The sequence below is a fragment of the Lagopus leucura genome, unplaced genomic scaffold, assembly GCF_019238085.1.
Source record: "Lagopus leucura isolate 7727_CA_CO unplaced genomic scaffold, USGS_WTPT01 Super-Scaffold_100017, whole genome shotgun sequence".
Classification (NCBI taxonomy): Eukaryota; Metazoa; Chordata; class Aves; order Galliformes; family Phasianidae; genus Lagopus; species Lagopus leucura.
This window is the reverse complement of record NW_024962271.1, coordinates 6,835,069-6,855,489: the sequence shown is the minus strand read 5'-3', so window position 1 is coordinate 6,855,489 and position 20,421 is coordinate 6,835,069. Positions and strand designations below refer to the sequence as shown.

General features: G+C 35.2%; 1 protein-coding gene across 1 annotated transcript in view; it reads right to left on the bottom strand.

Annotated features, from left to right (window-relative positions):
* The window catches only part of LOC122183390 (transcription initiation factor TFIID subunit 4-like), a 133,206-nt gene that overhangs the window by 54,252 nt on the left and 58,533 nt on the right, over positions 1-20,421 (bottom strand). Inside the window, exon 13 of the mRNA XM_042877285.1 lies at positions 12,512-12,568. Coding sequence (XP_042733219.1) covers positions 12,512-12,568 — 57 coding nt within the window. The remainder of the gene's footprint in view (positions 1-12,511; positions 12,569-20,421) is intronic.

Here is a 20,421-nt window from a genome sequence, read left to right as displayed (position 1 = left end):
AGGTAGATGAGAAGAATTACTTCACAGGCTGTAGCTTTCTCAGGGCACTAGTGCTAGGCTCTTCTTTCGCACTGCCCGAAGGCCCTTTGTGTGCAAGTCCCTCTAATTAACAAGGTGAATCATGCAGCAGTTCCCTAATTAGTGAACATGACAAGCCAATGGAAACAAGCAGACAGACCTGGAGTACAGATATGGTCAACAAAAGGCATAGCAACACACCGTTAAAAAAAACATATATTTCATGTAAATAAAATACAAAAAGTAAGACATCTAGCATAATGCCTAATTTTCCTTTTCATGTTTTATGCTTATACCTCATTTATTGCAGACATAAATAACGACACAATAAAGGTTTCCAACTGCAAGTCACTTCACCTCTCCAAAATCAAAGCACAGCTATCCTACATGAATAAGCATCTGCTTAGGGGGCACTATTTGTTTTCTTTCTTGTTTTTCTGCTTTAAAGAACTGCAGTTACATTAAACTCAGAGCTTTAAGAGCTCTTTAATTAATTCATTTTATTCAAAGTTATTTTTTCTTGAAAACCGATATATTAGTAGATGAAATTGAGTGCAATAGTTGTACTATTTATTATGTGCATTTTAAAATGGCTACATTCCCAATATGCAAAAATTACTAAGTTTTATATAAAAGATAAATAAATAAATAATAAAAATGAATAACCAAGGCATCAGATTTGCATTAGAAAGAAAATGAGATGATTTAAAGCATAGTCCCTTGTATTCACCTTTTCAAGTAAAATGTTTTCAGTCTTTCTCTCCTTCTTCTGCTTTTCTCAAAAATACTCTCCCCATTTCCAAAATAACACATGCAGATTTAATTTATTTTCCATTTATTTCAAATTGAATCTTTGATTTAGATCTTAATGATCTTGCAACACATTACAAGTCTAAAATGCACATCATCAACAGTAGAATAGAATTAATCACAGAAGAATTCCATGAGATTCTTTGTTCTTTATTCCTCAGCACATTATAATAGGCAAGGGAAACTACAGACTATCCCTTTATTATACCTTCATCTTCCTAACAATCTTGAAAACAAGTATTTATTCTTTTAATTGGGTAAAATTTCAATTTACAACCTAAAGTTTACATTTAAAATACTAAAAATGCATAAAACATCTAAAAAAAAAATCTGTCTTCTGACTACAGTAGTTTTAAAAAAACAGGATTAGAATACTGGCACTTAAGTAATAATGGTTCTACGTGCCTTTAAAAAGTTCTCTTTTGGATATAAACTTGAACAATATTTAATGTTGCTCTAGCATAGAACTGATTAACTGCCTCTTGCTTCACAGCAGTTTTAAAATCAGTACAATTGACAATACTCGTTATAAAGGATCCTGAACGGAAAGCTGAAATCACTACAATGTTTGCTGTGCTCTTTTTTCCCTTAGCAACCGTGAACTTCCCCAAACTTCTCTTAGATCCCATTCAACATAACCATTCTTAAGACAGTGCAGAACAGCTTTAAACATAGGCTGAGAGGTATCCTCTTTTAACATCAAGGCACAATGGATAATCTGCTAACAACTGAACTATGATCTGCCATATGCACAGAGGAAGTATTCAGCAAACAACCTGTCACAAATGCTTATTGTTTCAGTAAGCAACCCACCAAAGGACTCCGCTCTATAAAATACATCACAAACTCTGAAACAATTTATTATCAAAGGCATTGGTAATTAAATGTGAAATTATTGGAAAAAAGATTTGGTGTATTAAAAAGGTTTACAATCCTCTTTGCATCCTAAAAAAAAAAAAAAAAACCAAACAAAGGATTTTGAAATTTATGTAAAATATGCAATACCAGAATTCAAAAACAATACATTTTTGAGCTGATTTATCAAAGAGACTATATAGACAGATTCTTTTATACATAGGTAATTACAAAAATATTTTGCTTCTAAGTAATGTTTCGAATGTAGCCAGCAACAACAAATCACAGTTGTTCACAGGGGATGCTTTGATATGAGATTATATTTAATATCAGAGAGGCAAATTCTGTTTGTTTTGAATATGTCACTGATGTCAATAGATTTATTATTCCAGTGTTGCAGCAAAGTGGCAAAGAAGAATTCAATTTCCAATAATTTAAACGTTAGGAACACACTTTAAAAGTGATGGAAATTCACTAAAATGCAGGCAGGATAAAAATAATAATCCTTTAGACAAAAAAGCCAGGTTATTCTACCATTTAGCACATGATCTATCACACCACCTCCACGTTTCCAAATGACATCTAGCTTGCTAAACCAGATATCTCCTTCTCCACTGGAACACCACATTTAGGGGTTTTGTGTTTCAAACTTCAATGCTAACAAGAGACAATCTCTCCATACAGACAGATGGATAGATAAGGATATATATATTTTTTATTTTATTAATGTATTTATTATTTTTAATGCCTCAGTTACAATTACCAGAGAATATTTGTGAGACATACATTTATTTATTTACAGCTGGGCAGATCACAAAACACATCATAAACTGTAATCATTCTGGAGTAATAAATTAATGGATGATAAATTTAAGAAACATACATTTTAGATAATACTACTGTTCACAAGATATTGTAATTTGTCTATACCCAAAACATTAAAAAGAATGGGCAGAGCACAATCACATACTACTGAAACCCCACCATCTCCTACTGATCCGTTGTGTGCACACAACATACACAAAGGTTTAACTCAACAGCAAAGTATATTTTATCTCTGCACAGAGATTAAACCTTGACAAAACTGGGATTAATGTCTGTTCTCAGACAACCCTGCCAGAGAGTTTCTCATGACCTCAAATTACCCATCTCTGAGGAGTACAATCTCTAGTACAAGCCAGACATCTCCATCCTAAAATAAGATTTTACCCGAGACTAAATGAGAGTAGTTTATAGAGTTGACAAGTGTCACTTCACGCTCTTTAGAAGTCTTCCATGCAGCTCTGTATCACCTCAGATTATTAAAAAGGATAAATGGCTATAAGATGCAAACATTTGAAGGATAGCCTAGTGACATCTCATATTCCAAGAGGGAAAAAATTATGCCACATTTTTGTTTTCTGATTCACAATAGTAACCAATAGACCTCCTGAACGCTGTGCTCAAGAAGGAAAAATTAGCAACTGCTAATAACAGACCATTATTAAAAGAGAAAATGATTCTGTTGACTGCTGAAAACTTAAGACTTCCTCAAAATAGGAAGCTGAAAGTGATCTAATGAAAGAATTAAACCGCAGCATAAACTGTAGTAGTAACATATATTCAATAACTTTTTTGTTGCCTGTCCTAATTAGACAGATATCCTACATATATCTCCCATGCTGGGGACCTCTCATATGTATCCAGAGCTGATAGCTGTCAACTAGAGGCACAAAGTGCTGGGCTGCATCAAGAATAAGGTCTCCTGGAGAAAACAGACACCTAACTTTTCCAGAATTTAAACACAGTCCTAAAAATAGCTCTTTTCTTTACTGATGTAAAACTATACATCAGTAGGGCTAACAGGACACTTATTCCACCTCATCGTTTACTTTTAAACTAACAAGTAGAAGAGTAAAAGCAACTGCATATCAAAGATCAAATTAGTTTCAGGGGGAGGAACAAACATCCTAGAAGTTTCTCCAAGTGTTTCGGTTTTTGTTTTTTAAAGATCAAGAAGAAAAACTACAACTAAAAATAACATTCAAAAAGAAATAGTCAGAATTATATATATGTCAGAAAAATATTCTCAATCTGTTATTATTTTCCTTGTAATGTGAATGTTCTCTCTCTCAATTAATAGACCAGATTCAGTCTAATCCCCCATTTTTTGTTTTTGATGACTTCCCTAAAGCCTATTTGCCTTGCCTGACATGTTTACCAGATGTGAACACTTCTTCCAGGGTAGTTTTATTATCATTATTATTAACTTTTTAAGGAAATAAACAGATTTTCATTCACTTTGACATGTGAATACTACATTTAGACATACATGGTGAAAATCCCTACAAAATTTAAGACTCTTACGTCAAGAAAGATTAAGAGAGCTCTTCAAAAATCTAAATGTTTTGATTTCAAGAACCCAAATGTTCGTTGTGAATATAAAGAGATTTATACCTGTTATAAAGGGAAGGAATGCAGAAGTGTAAGGAAACATACTCTGTATATCCAATTCCTGATGCAGATTTTCACACGGCTATGCAGAGATACTGAACCTATGAGCTGCAGTTGCATTGGACTGCTTTTCAACTTGTTTCACTTAAATCCTACAAAATGCTAAGATACCAGTGAAACTCTGGCATTTCAGTGTACAGAAACTCACGAGCACAAACTTATAACGTACTTTCACATTCCACAAAAAACTGATTCAGAACTTCCTCATCATTTCCATAAAAACGTAGAAGTTAATCACAAACTCACCAACAAAAACACAATGAGGCCTTTTAAATGTTGACATTTTAGAGAGAATCATATCTTCCCTTGGTAAACACACATTTGAGGGAAAAAAACCATACTGCTTTCATCACAAATGGCAGTAACACTTTTTAGTTTTTAATTTTTAAATAAACTACTATCAGAGAGAGAAATAAATTGTAGAATATGTCGAGCAGTACCTTTTTATTCAGCTATGATGATGCAACTATTTGCAGACTCTTCCACAGGCTAACAAGGGCGTTCTGATAAAAGACTGAATTAAAATCAGGCAATAGATGTTAACACAGCTTTCATGTCCTCTCTCTATTACTGATCAGCCTGATCTGTCTTGCAACCTAGGAGAAAAGTGTGTATATATATATATATACATGTATATATATATATATATATATATACACACACACACACACACTCCAGCCATGGACAGAAACGTTCAGTATTTACTAAGCCAAAACTGACATGTTTCACACTAGGTTAACTGTATCGAAAATTCAGTAGTAAAAATTCAATCACAACAAACCACCTGACAGTGACAACAAAACTGATGTTCACATTGCTCCATAATTTATACATATATGTACATAACCATAAATTTTCACATCCTAGCACGCACGCTCTGAAAGGAGATGCTGACAAATAAGAAAATTATAGCACAACTTTACAAAGCAGACTTACAGAACCAGATTACTGCTTGTATAAGAGTCCTGTGAAAATTAGCCTTGCTTATCTTATAAATTACTTAGAGATGCACAAAAGTATCACATACTTCACGATTCTCAAAAATGTACAGGCAAGAAAGGCTAAGGTTATCCTTTTAAAAATGTTATCACTACAATTCCAAATTTAACTTTGCTTGTATAAACTCTTTCATTTCCCACTAATAGGCTAGAAACATCACACATTTTATGAAATGCAGTAAATTCCACCAAGCATACGCACTTCAAACAAGGGCCTTCCATTGTAAAGTGAGAGAAGATGCAAATGCTCTTCCTGACTACAACAGGGAGTAGATGTGGGTCTCGCACAAAAAAAAGCAATGGAAGATTTGTCAGCAGGAGGTATGCAGCTGATTGCTGATGGCCAGCTGCCTGCTGCCGGTGCAATGTGCAGTACCCAGACTGAGTGGGCAGAGGAACAGAAGATTTAGTAGGTGCGTCTCCACCGCCGCGGGTCACGCCATGTGACTGGAGCGCCCCGAGGAACTGGGGGCAGATGAAAGCTGGCAGCTGTGTGCTGCCTCAGGCCTTCGGAGGCTGCCAAACAGGGCTTACAAACATGTTAGCTCAGCGGCAGAATTAAAGCCCTCATTCGGGCTTATTTTGGAGCAAGAAACCAACGTGCATACAGAGAATGGGGGAAAACTTGCCCTGCAGGCTGGAGCCTAAGTACACCTTGACCTCTCCTCCCTGCAAGCTGCAGTATTGCAGAGCAGACTTGATGAAGGGACCAAAATAGCTTATAATTTGTACTGTCTTCCCAGTAACCTCTCCAGGTTCTGACAACCAGACATAGCTGACATTTGCTGCCCTCTACTTATTAAATAGGCAACTGTATTTTAAAAGCTAAAGCACTATTATTTTTCCAGATCAGCAGGGGAGTAAATCTGTTGCAGTTTAGATAAAACAGTTCGGCAATTTTTTCATATTCACATCTTGCTTGAAATGAATTCTTTTTTTTCTTTTTTTAAGTTGTGACAGAGTCACAAATTAAGCACTCTTGTTTCTCCCTGAAGATGACCCATTTTAGACAAAATACCACTGGAAAAAGAACTGGAAATTCAGTCTTCATGTCTTCCTCTAGGAAATCGATCTGATATATATCTACATACGTATATATTCAAATACAAGAAAGAATGTAAAAATGTTTCGGAGGAGGAAGTGTTGCTGAATGCATTCCTCCCTGCCTCTCACAGAACCTCTGGGTGCCATCGCTAATACAAAGCAGAGGCAAAGCCAAACCACCCTTACGGCAAACCTCGCACAACAAAGGTGGAAGAAAACTGTTGCCTTTGCTGTTCTCTGAGCTCTGCAGTCCGCGCACCCAGAAGCAGTTACAAACAGAGGGGTTGCCACCCCTTTAGCTACCACTCCCTTGTTTAGCGCAGCCACAAAATGCAAAAGCATTAATTTTTCCTCCAGACACAGAAAGAAAATTGCAGGGGATCTGAAGAGTTGAAAATTCCACTGTTTCTTTCCTGCAAAGGAAAAATCAGACAGTACCTCCAGAAAACTCATTTTACAGGAGAAAGTTTCTACTGAATTATTTTAGTGAGATTCTAAAAAGCTTCTTCCGGCATTGGAGAGTCCTTGCAGTAAGCTCATCCCGTGATAAGCCCAGGTTCTGTATACTTCTATTTAAGTAGTCCTGTTACTTCATAATGACAGACTGCTTGTTACAACAACCTATGAAACAGAGCTCCATTGCTCTGTATACCCATCTCCTTTTCAGCTTTTCAAAAAAGTAAAACACAACAGGTAAAGCACTATTTGTAATGGCTGTTGCATTGTTTTGAAATATCCTAATATAAACAAAGTGTGTTTCAGAACAAAGTTAAACTTCAATTTGCGAATGAGTCTCAAATCTTCCTCATTAGTTTTGCTGGAAAATCAGGTACACATGTAACATTTTGTTGGGAAACGTAATAAGTAAGAATCTAGAAAAGGAAAGCTAACATTTACAAACATAGGCGACTTATTTGTTCTGTGTTCCCAAATTCTAAGAGAACCACGTGGGAACCTTTCAGTAAGAAAAATACTGTAACTCATTTGCCTACATAGCTGCTAATGCCTCAACTAGCAGATTGCATCAGAGCAGATACATTTGTCATGCAAAGTCTAAGGATATCACAGTGCTGCTGTGTTAAATTGAAGACCTTTCAAACACCTCTTCTAGAACCACTTCTACCACAACACTACACACCAGATAAGTAATGAATAATGCTTAACTAGACAGTTTTCCTTCTCATTGCTATCTCCTCTTCTGATTACCTGTTGCATTTTTGTTTTTTGTTTTTTTTTGGGTTGTTTTTTTTTTTTTTTTTTTTGCATTAGTCCCCATTCGCCACGTCTTTCAGCACTGCTCATAAGCACTCAATACAAAGACTCAGGTCTGACAGGGGTCCTCATGAAGTAGCAAAACACATCAGTAGATACTGATGATCCTTCTTGTGCAACACATTCTAATTTGTATGCAACTCCAGCAACGGTGCCTAACGAAGTTCTAAGATTTTCTAGATAATAATTAGTGAATTAGCGTTCTTAGCTTATTATAGAAGGTATCAAATATAGAGTTAGGCTGTTAAGACAGACCATAAATTTAGCATGTACATAAGTAAAAGAGAATTTCATTGCATAATGCTAGTTACAAGCAGTCGCACAACAGAGCTTTTCCTTCATTTTTTTTCCTCTGTAAAAAGCAAACAAGAACCAGGTACTGCATGCACTAAAGTCGTGCATCACTAAAGAACTCCAACAAAGTGATTTTGAGCAAGGAAATCACTATATTGGACAGGATTGGATTTAATTTAGATTTGTGCTGGAATAATGAGGTAATCTTGGGTCAGAGCTAGGTCAGAAAGAAGGACAACAAAAATATCTAGTCCTTGACTCAACTCTAATATAAATTTTACCTAAGCAAGAATAAAACAATTTTACTTAGTTGGAAAGTATTATGGCCATTCCCTTGATTTCCTGGCTTTATTTTTCCTTTGCCAATTACTCAGTTTTCTGACTCTGTATAGCACAGGTAGCACCACACTTCACCTTCAGCCAAACACCTGCCATCACTTCTGCTCCAAGCTCAGGGAAACAGGCTGGAAGTATCATGGTCTTCAATTTTACCAAAAGAGTTCTGCTGAACAGTAAGACTACAACTGCATGAAGCTCTGAAGTACTTCAGAATTCATGGTGGGGTAATACCTTATCCTCAGAAACACAGCTGAACTTTGTCAATATCCACTATCTTTAAACTAATAAACTATAAATTGGTTATAGACAAATCATGTCTTCATCAGCTGTTCCTCTCCTGTTCTTCCTAGAAGCTCATATCAACTCCAGTTATCAGAATTTGTGACCATTATCATAATATCTGTTCATCAGAAGTAATCTCTGCTCATGAGTAAAAAATATATTTCACACAAAAGCCGTAAGTTGAATAACAGCAGGATTTTCCTGAAAGTATTTTAATTGATGACAGACAGGATTGCTTCTTTTTGAGATGCAAGTTCAGCATCAATATTTGAAGTCACTAAAACAACTTTATAACTTCAGGAATATTGCAGTATTTCAGTTGCAGTAATTCATTACTATCACATTCTTCATTACTCCTTTGCATCTTATGATCCTCGGGTGGATTACACAGCTAAATGGAAACTTAATTCAAACTTACTTCAGTTAAAATGCTCAATTTCTCAACAAAGGTTTTATAAGAAATCATTTAAGAGAAGATTGTTGCTTTTGAATACTTTTATGTCAGGCATGGTGCAACAGAAAACTTGAGACATCTCATCACAAAAGACACTGCATTACTTGTAAAATCTTTAAGAATTTTGTTTTTGCTAAGGTGAGAAAAAAACTTCACAAAACAAAATCCTTTTCATTTGCTTCTCGTTTCAGTAATGCCTTTTCAAAGCATGAATGACTGCAATAAACTATTTTATTTTTTTTACAAGAAACCACACCTATAGAGTTGCTACAGAGGTATTGATGTGGTGACAAGAAATTATTCAAAGTAAAATTGATTTTGTAATATAAGTATTCCATACATAACACTAGAGTTTCAGTACTTTCTCTAATAAAAGTCGTTCTATGATTTTAAATTTCTACAAAATACATCATGTGATCTCCACAATACATACACACTTCACTAGTGTTTTCAGATGAGAGAAGGACCTTATGGCTCTAACAGCCCAGATGTTATTGTGTACAAACCTCAGCAAAGGATGCATTTCAAAATCTAAAAACTTAACAGATAAGTCAGTTACTACAAAAGACAAGGAAGATGACAGCACCCAGGTGGAATGAGCACCACAATGATGTGGAGAGTATGGGAAAAGCCTGCCTTTGGTCTGCTTACACAAGAGCTGGGTACTCCCAAAGCTCCTCACCAGCGTAACAGTCACAGCAGCAACCACTTAAAAATCACTGTTAAAAGACTATTAAACTTTAGAAAAATGGGATACCTGCAAGGGTAAAAAGGTAAGTGGACAGCCTTCTGTCTCCCTGTGAAATTAGTAAGGCTTCCATTATGAGTATCAACGGGCTTCTGATTTCACTTGCATGGTTAACAAGTACATCTGAGAACAGATTCATCTGAGTGTTATCTAAGCTGATCTAGGTCCTGGATACACGCCCAGACATTTATGGTGTCTGGTTTAAGTTTTTATTATTATGCAATATTCTTGGTTGGTGATGACACAAAGATTTTAACCAAGTTAATCTTTCGGGATCAACGCACTCAGCTACTTCACTTTTAAATTAAAAGATTTTTGGCCAACAGATACTGAATATGCAGAAAAAATATTCATGACAGATAGGATATTTAGGATCTTACCTCCTCTGTCTTTCTTTCAAGTCATTCACATGATTAACTGCTAGGTGTTGACTCAATTATTTCTAATCTGGATCAATCAGTTATATGGCCTGTTTTATGCCCTATTTAATGAACCTTCTGAATGGAAATTAGAGACATTTTCTTTAACTTATATTTGTGACTTTCTATTCTTCCAGTCAGATTAGCATATTTTTTAAAACTTAATGTTAAAAGATTCAGTCATGGAATATGAAGTAGATAAATGATTCTATTTCTTACATTAAGTTATACTACAAGTTAAATATTTCAGAATTTGTTACAAACAATGTAAATAGCTTCTTGAAAGAGTCTGGATGGAAAATGTGTTTTACAAGTTTGTTAAGTAAGTCTACCATTAAAATCATGTAATGTGCACTGGAAAAACCATAGAAAGCTGGACTAATTTAAAAGTGTGAAAGAATGCAGGTGCATTTTCCTCCTGCTTTCACTCAAATCCATTTAAAACAGGCTAATGCTAAAGGAAAATAAGTCAATCAAACTGAAATAAGAGTGGGTTGCACTGACTTAACTATAACAGTGCTAATCTGTGTGTGAGCGAAACCTGACTATTTACGTAAGTAACTGGCTGTTACGTCTGGTTTCTGTAATAAGACCTGGCTCTGCAAGTAATGCCTCCTAATTAACTTCTTTTGTACAAGTTTTAGTTTCAATTTTTTAGTATTTAAATATTTTATGTAAAAATCGCTAAAACAGCTGAAGAGCCATAGAACTCTAATTACTAAAAACAGATACGTGCCTAAATTTCTTATGGTTTCAAGTATGTAGAATAAAATTAAACTTCAGAGAGAGGCAAGGTGCCAGCAAATTACACACTTTCATTAGAAGGGTGGGAAAAAAGGCAGGACTAATGTACAATAGAAGAGAGTGCAGCACTCAAACAAAAATCCTGCTTTTCTCTCTGCATTTACTCAAAACGTCTTAGCATTTCCAGGAACACTACTTCTCTAAAATCATAAAGCCTAAACATTTCTAATAAGATTATCACCAAACCACAAGACTTGCTATGTCTTCAATAATACCAGTATTACAATTACTTATAATGCATTTCATACACATGCTTTTATTCACATGTCAGCACTCTGTCACTCCCTCTAGTGGGTAAGAAATGCAGCTTAAATGGAAATACCAGATTTTCAAACAGGGGAGAGGTATTCCAGCAGCTACACCAAAAGCAAGAGCACTGGCTAGAACACAAATCTTCCATCACAGCTATAAAGAGAGCCAATAATTCATTCTATTAGAAAATGTATTTTCTAGCCCTGTTGTTTACTTTGCTGTCTCAGGTTTCCAGTTATGAAGAACTGCAATGAATGGAAATACTGTCACAGCAAGAAATGCACTTATTTCTAGCTTACTTTCATTTCCAGCAGTGTGGTAGTTTAGTCCTCAGCTCAAATGCAAGCCTTGCCAGCCAACAATTATTTTCCACATATTTTCAGAAGCAATTTCCTTTGCATATACAGGCTGCTTACTAAGCTCAAATAGTATCAAATCCTGTATCTTCTCCTACCAAATAATTTAATCTCTGTTTCATTTGAAAGCTTGACAATTCCAACACTGGATGGCTTTAAGTTTACAAGATTTATAATTACATAAATGGAAGGAGATAAATGAAAGTTAACTTGATTTTTTTTTTTCTGCTACATGTATAAAAAAATCTGTATATGTAACGGGAACTATAGAATACTGCCAAAAGGGAAACTAAACTGGAAGAACAGGTCAATAGAAAAAAAAGTGTTATATGCATTCTTCTGTATGTATTACCCTCTAATGTATTATTATTACCTTCTAATGCATATATCCAAATAACTTAGCTAGAGAAAAAAAGCATCAGTTTGCTCAATATGATGCTAATTTCTTTTTGATAGGAACAACTTTCCATTCGTAGATATATTTTAGTCTTCTTAATTGATTTAAGTCACAAACTGATCCTAAGGTGTAAGATGTCTCAAGCAAAGGACTGCCATGCTCATTTACAGCATATTAAGGTATACTAAGAATAACATATCAAAACTTGAAATTGTTTTATATTTGTTAGATTATTGTAATTTAGAACAATGAGTAAATGGTACACTGAACAACACTGTAATTGCCAGTCCTTCTCTGCACATTACTTGAAAGACTGTTGCCAGAACAGAACTGTTAAGTAACAAATTTCTAAGAAAGTGACATTTTAAAAAGACAAAGGCATATATTCTGCACCAAATCTAATGCTGCTGTCATCAACAACCCAACAAAAGCTAGAGCTACCTAAAATGGAAATGAAAGTGTAATGTATGGAAATGTTCTCTTATAAAATCTCCTTAGGCTTCACATGTATTAATGTATTAGTTTGCAAACATTAAGATCAAAGGCAAAGCAACAAATACATCCTAAAAAGTTTTTTAGTCAGATTTTTATTAACGATATACAAGTAGCAAGGCATAAAAAATTAATATGTTCAAGCCTTGAAATGTCAAGTGTAATGATCTCTAGCTCTGCTTACCTCCTTTGCTTTTTGTTTCAGTCTAGCTTGCTCTGGGTCCTCTTGCCTTGAGCGACTCTACATGTTAAAAAAAAAATGGGGAAAAAAGGTTAACAGATGGTTTAAGAACCCCTCATCTGTGGAAGTTAAAAGATAGCAAAGAAAGAGGCACAAGATACAAGGTGTCAAATATGTGATACTTAAATTCACAGAGGTGCAATTTCAAATGCACGGGTCTCACCAAAAAGACTTAAATATTCAGTTGTAAGCAGAATCTACTTGGCATTTAAATTTAAAAACAAACAGAACCAACACCTCTATGTATCTTTCAATTCTAAAGTTTCCATACAGATTTAAATTACTTAATACTAACAAATTAAAGCGTCTGAGAGCAGAACTGACACCTTTTCCCAATATCTATCTTTTTAATTTAATTGCCAGTGAGTGAGGGAGTTATTTTACAATTATTTACTGTTTGCAACTTTTTTTTTTTTTTTCAGCTGTTGGTAGAGAATGTGCTGGAAACAGTTTTAATGCTATTCCTCCAAACAACAAACCTTCTGAAATAAAGACAATACAATTTGTATGAAATTACAGAGGTAGATACACATGCAGGATTACACTTCTTTAATTGTACTTTTTGTCAGTATTTACAAGTTCCACAAAAAAACTGTTGTCCCTGGTACTTGAAAGATTTTATTGTTTTATTTCAGATTTAAATTGATGCTGTTTACATAACTCCTAAAAGAACACTTTCTTTACTCTCTCCTTTCTCTGCCTCTCAAGGTTGAAGACAGACCTGAAACTTGAGAAGAGTATTAAACTGTAAACCTACACATACTCATTTTTTTTTCCTTTTGTTTGAGTTTTTCGTAATATGTTCACAAGTGACGAATACATGAACCAAACAGTTGAAGATACGTTTTAAGGGTAGGCAAGATGTGATACTGTGGACATACCTGGAGAGTCTCGTCATCATTACGGAGTGAGAGTAACAATGACTGATTTCTCTACCCTTTTCTTGTGCTTTTATTTCTATTTGAGATTTTTTTTCTGCTAATATGGCACACACAACACAAATGGTAAAGTGTCAAACTAAACAGTCGGGAGATTTTTAGAAAATGTGCACTGTGCAAGAGTCAAGTGTGTTAGCTGCATTTTCCAGTGCTACCTACCAATGATTTTGTGCCTGTTACATAAAAGGTAGTTTGACAGGATAGTGTCTGTAGTAAAGCAATGAGATATCAAAAACTGTAGAGAGCTGATTACTGAATTAGACTCTCATGTTATAGCTATGCCAACAAAGAAAGAAACAACTTTATGTAGACAGGTTCCTTTGAAGTGTTGTGGTCAGACAAAAAGAGAAATGCAGAAACGCAGACAACCTGATCTAGTTACCGCTTAAAGAACAAAAAGACACATTCATTAAATACATGGATACGCCAGAGAGCTGGGACTCTATTTAGTGGAGCAATTACTTGGAACTTGACTATGTTTATACCTATTCAGGGTGGGGGGAGATCGATGAGTTCCTTCTCTAGGAGACGGACTTCAGTATTTAAGATCTAGGCTGAATTAGGGCCTTGCTCTGATGACAGTTCAATCACTGTGTGCCTCAGTTTCTCCAGTGTCGTGTTTGGGAAATCAGCTTTAGTTCTTTCATGACTTTTTGATGATAAATTTATAGGAGTACAATGAACTTCTGTTGCTTTCTGAATCTCACAGAGAAGGGAGTACAGAAATACAAAGTGTATTCATACCACTACATGAAGCTGAATCATTTGCCAAATGCAAAGCACAAGTTAAAAGCATTTCAGCTGAAGGAGAAAGCATGGAGTCCTCAGAGAATCAAGCTGAGACTTCTAATAATGTTACCAAGTTTCTATAAGAAAGTGACAGAATCCTGGAAAACATACCAGATCTGTGTTACATTCAGGGACACAGGGAGAAAAAAATCAAAGCAACAGATACAAAGTAACATCTACGTTTCCTGTCCCCATCAGTGAAGGAAAAACTCAGAAAACTGCAAGTTTTCTTAAAAAAGTGGTTTGTTTTTTGTTTTTTTTGTTTGTTTGTTTGTTTGTTTTTTTACATTTAAAGATTTCTGTGCTTTGTTTGTTTTCAGGAACTGACCAAATAAAAGTAGATCTGGACATCAGGATAGCAGACCTTTTACACAAAAAAATAACAAATTGCTACATAGGTGAAAACGAGCATTCAGATGCTGAGCGACATAAAAAACAGAAAATTCATCACTAATGGAGTTTTAAAATGCCAGGTGATGTCAGATATCAAACCCAGACTAAAAAGTGGGTTTAGAACTACTTTTACATTCAGGATAATGCAATGAGTTTCTGGTTATTCCTTTAACCCATATGAAATGCTCTTTTCAAGGAGCTCAAGCTAGCTCTTGCTTCAAGTAAGTAGAATTTCAACTTTATATTGGATGTGTCATTTCTGTTGTAAGTACCATACTAATAAAATTAAGGAATTTCAACTGTCATTTTCTGTTTGTTGTTTTTTGGGTTTTTCTTTTTCTGTGCACGTGTTTAAATAAATGCTAGTAGGGTTTTTCCAACAGATTGTTTAAAATAAAATGTGTTCCTGCAGACTGTCAGCTTGAAAATCAGTAAGCCAGTGAAATAAAAGCAGCATACAAAGATTAAAGTGTGTTAGAGGTAAAGAAAAAGGATTAGCAATAACAATTGCATTAATTCTTCATTTTATGATCCAATGTAACTCACAAAAGGCTTCTCCAATGCTGATGTAACACAGATTAAAGCAAATAGAAGCAAACGAAAATGTCAAACTTAATAGAGGTGGCTAGATAAGCTTTAAAAATGTCACTGGCTTCTCTTTACACTCCATTCCACACGTAAGCATCTTTTGCTTCCTCTGAAGAGTTTGAACAATTTTGCGGCTATTCAGCTCTTGCAGTGCCTGCATCTCTCCTGTTATTTTTATTCACCAATTACTTTAATACTTCACACTTACTTTCATCAAGCTGCTAGCTAATTGTTCCTTTCTTTTAATTCTACTTTCAATTTTCTCTACCAACTCATCTCATACTGTTGAGTTTGTCTTCCTTTCTCCTTTACCACTAACCTTCAAAAATCAATATGCTGCATCTCAATTGATTTGTAAGAAGAAAAGAAAGAATTTTCACAAAATCTTTTAAGCCACAAATGTCTCCTCCATGTTTCCTCTAAAGCTTCAGAAACACCCACCTGTCACAGACCCCCCAACCCAAACACTTCCAAAGAGTTCATCATGACTCTTTTCCTTCCCTCACTCTATTCTTCATCTCCATAATATCTGTAAATAATGAAAGCTGGATTTATGCAATATATTTTCATGTTGGTGAATAAACATCCTTAGAAGCAAGCTTGCTTCCCATAGTAATTTTAGAGAAACCCAGGACTGATCATAACCAGATAACATACCTTTAAATACATTAAATGATGTCTCCTACTGAGAATGCATCCACCAAGCCAGGTTTGTTAACATTTCTCCCAAACATAAGCTACTTTCATTAGACCAGACAGGCTGATATTTTAATTGTTAACAACGAAAGTGCTTTGTGTTAGAGAACTTGCTATCTTATTTATCTGAAAACTGCATAGATCACATTAGCTCTATGGAAATATCAGACTTTGAAAGTATGAAAAGTAGCACATGCTAAATGTGTGCATTCAAAGCATATTAGAAACATGGGGTTACATGTTTACATTTACATGTTACCAAACTAATGTTCCAAACCTCAGCTTTTCTCCTTGCTTGTGCTCATGAATAATGCCACAGAAACAGACACCTAATTACACACATAACAGTGCAGTTTTAAGAAGCGGACTTCATATTTCTTACAATTGTCTTACATTAGAAATCAAAAGTATTTTTAAAGGAATATCTATCCGACTTTGATGTAATAAGGCAACAATTATTTTTAAAGCTGAAGGACACCTGCATCTGTGCAGGTGAGCAGAACAACACTCCTTCTGGTGCTCTGAACCAGGACTATTATCCCATATTTTGTTGTCATTTGCAATGTCAAAGTTGCACTATTGTTACATCTTTTTCCCCACTAACAAAAAAAGGTTTCTCTTAGATTTTAGAATAACTGTGATTTTTTCCATCGGCTAAATCTCTGAAAAACTCTCAGGGTCTCCATTCCTAAATACTTGACTGTTGCCTGATCAGCAAAGTCTGATTCCAGTTAAGGTGCTCACACCTCTTCTCCCCCTTCCCAGTACATGTCCTGGGAGTCTTTAATTCTTCCAATTCATATTTTTTCATTAAATAAAGTGAAGAATCACAACTGCAGGTGCTGTACTATTGAGAGTCACCGCTGTGCCAACAGTTTCAATTTTAAACCTATTTTTCCCCATTGATGACATTAGAACTTCACCCACGGCTGTACCAGCTTATAACTTTCACTTTTAATTAAAGAAATTAAATTGGCAACATGAAACACTTTGCTTTCACATTAGCTTTGTTAATAAAAAGTGAGAGTTAAAAGCAGCATAGCTGAGGGTAAAACCCTATTTTGAGCTACGACCACAGTGAGGAAGATTGCAAGAGTGCAGGTCTAAAAGAAGATTCATTTTTAAAATCATTAAAATTGAAGTAACAAATTTTTTAAAATTGAGAAAATTATCTCAACGCAATAATTCACTCTTTGCTCTCCTCTCATCGGAATTGAGTTACAAGTTTCAGTTCAGAAAGTGCTTCATCTCACAAAAAGCTGCATTACATCCACTGTAGTCTCAGAAGAGAAGGAAAGGATTAAATTGGCATGACAACTGAACTCATCTCTCACTCAGAGAGATGGGCCCTTCAAGTAATGACAGGAGGTGCACGTGATAGCGCTGCGTAAGGGAATCTGCGCAGCCAAATTTCAACCATCTCTCTCCAATAAGAAAGCACCCACAAGGTAAAAAAGCACCTTCAACCTACTGCACTATCAAAATCTACATCATCCATAAATGCTGCTTAACTGTGCAAACACCACCAAGCAATTCTTCAGTTTGCTTACTGACACCGTTCACAGAATAAAGGCCACATTCCTATGATAGCTGTAGCTATATTTTAAAACCCAAAACTAGACAGGCCTGTTCTATTAATACAGAGCACTGATAGCAGACCACAAACTCCTTTCTGCTGCCAGAAATACTCCCGTTATTACACTCGAATCAGAACCTCATTCCATTTGACACACAACCTACATTTTCCAGATTTTGGAAATCGCCATGAAAGCAGCAAGGATGAATCACTATGAAAGCATCTTTTACTATAGCAAGACATGTGCTGTGTGTTTTCAGAAAGTCCACACACCACGTCAAATGTAAAGGTAAGCTCCTCAAGTTATTTCAGTCTGGCTTTTGACCTTTCTGCTGTCTTCAGACTTCCCTTAGCTTCTTTTCTGATTTCCCATATCAACCACCAAAGACAGATTCAAAAGACCTTTGCTTCTGCACACAACGGAAATAATGGCCAGTGGCTACTTATTAGGAAAACAAACAAGGAGAAAGAGGTGATTCTCCAAAATAGTTTATTTAAAGAGACTGCACTCCACATACGTGTATGTATACATACACACAAGATAGCCCTTCCCTGTGTCATTATTCCTTTACCCTATGATTTACGTAACAGGAAGAAAATCCAAAAGTAATGATAATGGAGGCAGCTGTAGCACCTCCCTGTACAGCTTCTGTATTTAAATCATCACATCTGGTGAAACAGGAATTGTTCCACCAGATGACAACTGCAGATCTGACAGTTTTGGGGACCAATATATCATCTTTAAGCACTATAATTAGAAAAAGTATCACTAGAAGGTAAATTAGAGAAATATTTTGGGCCACACATTCTAGGTTGGTACATGTTATTAGACATGATGCAAAGTCCTCAAAGTAGAAGTCCAGTTTAAAATTTTCAGGTGTTTAATTAAAAATAAACAGTATATTGCAATAACTTTTAAAAAGTTTCTGAAGCCTTACTTTTTTCTTTGGTCTCTCCATCTGACTTTATCTCTCGTCCCTCCCAAGCCACCTCCTGCAGCAAAATCCACCCCACCAGGGTACTCATGAATTCTACACTCATATCTTACAGTAGTAGCTGACAATACAGTTGCAGGTCAATCAGAAGACAACATTTCCTTTCTCAGTATCTTATTCTTCATGAACACGTGGACTTGGTTGCTAAAGAGGCTTCACAAACTAAATACTTAAAAAGAACTTTCACTCAGCAAGTTAAACCTGTATATGCCGTTTCATACTTATACAACAGACTAGGTACCACTAGCAGGCAATTTCAAAACTTCTTCTAAAATTATTCTGCTGAGTATCTTTAACAAACACTGCAAAATAGCATGCCAAAACAGGTACAGGATAAAAAAAATCACTGTCTAAAAGGCACATTAAGCAGCAGTAGCTTCTACATTGTTGGTTGTTGTGTTTTTTTTTTTTATATATATATCATTTTTAGATTTAAGTGCTTATAGAAAAATAAGCAGAAACAGAAATTTCATCTTAAAATCCCAAGGTTTCTAACTTTTAAATACACCATACTATCAAGGTGACAAAGGTGCCCTGATCTGTGAAACAATCTCTTTGCATAAGAGGTATTTCAGTCTCCAGAACCAGTTTAATCATTACCCTCTTTGCAGGCACAAATAGCAATCAGCATACCACAAACAGACATGAAACATTTTCTGGTCTGTAGCATTTGTTACCAGAGCAGATGAGGTAGATTTTAACTGTGTCCATTTAATAACTGCTTCATTGCAATTACTGCATCCTCTCCACAAAGCCTTCCATCTCCTCAAACAACTAAGGATGTGAAAAAAGACCAGAAAGACCAAAATCCTGGCTAAGGGTTCAGTATGTAGGAATTCAAAATAAAGATCACAAGAGCTCTCTGTTGATGTACAGAGCACCCTGCATTTCAGCAGCAACCTAGAGTCTGAGGAGATAACGAACAATGTATTGTTTAGAATAAGAAGTTGTGAGTTTGGCACAGCATGTTCAAATATGTTCTATGTGAGTTTTGAAACAGGTGGTCAATCCATGGGAACAGCACGGCAGAGAGCAGACACGTGCTCCAGAAAGGACAGATGCTATCATTCTATGTTCAATTCAAAGCTGGCATTTAACACTTAAATCCCAGCACCGCATAAGCACCTTTCAAAGGTTTCACAGTATCTTCAATTTCTCTTTCTAAACATTAATGCTGGTAAATCAGCATTTTTCTTCCACGGTTACTTTGTGGTTTTGTTTCTTTTTTGTCATACGTATTTTTTCTAGTATAAATTGTCTTTATGCCCAGCTGTCTGGTTATAAAGCTGATTTACATGTGCATTATGTTAATGAAAATGATTTCTTCAAGTCATGTAAAAGACTTCTTCAATGTTTTTTGGTGTAATTATTTGAATTCGCTCTATAATCTATTAGAATCAAACTTATTGTTAATGTATTTATTTCCTAAAACTCCCATGAAGTCAAGATAACATTGACTCAAGATATAAGAAAAAGAATCCAGAAAACATGGCATCATAAGTTTGGAAGTGATAACATCTAATCCAGCCTTAGATCAACTTGCATGTGACTTTGCCCAGTTAGTGAAATGCTTTTAAACTAAAGACTACAGAACTGTATTCTCTCAAAGTCCATTAAAAAAAAAAAAAAAAAAAAAAAAAAGAGAGAGAGAGAAGAGAAAGACTTCAAAAAGCAACAAACAAAAAGAGATACAGAGAAAGAAAGTGTGATTCATCAAGATGTATTCATTCAATGTAGAAAATTAAATACAAAAAAAAGCATTAAAAATGAAAAGTGTCTCTGCTTCCATCTAAACATTTAAAGGGCATATATATCTTCTGTGGAAAATTGTGGAATACCTAAAAATGTGAACGATTTTAAATTAAGAAAGAAAACAAA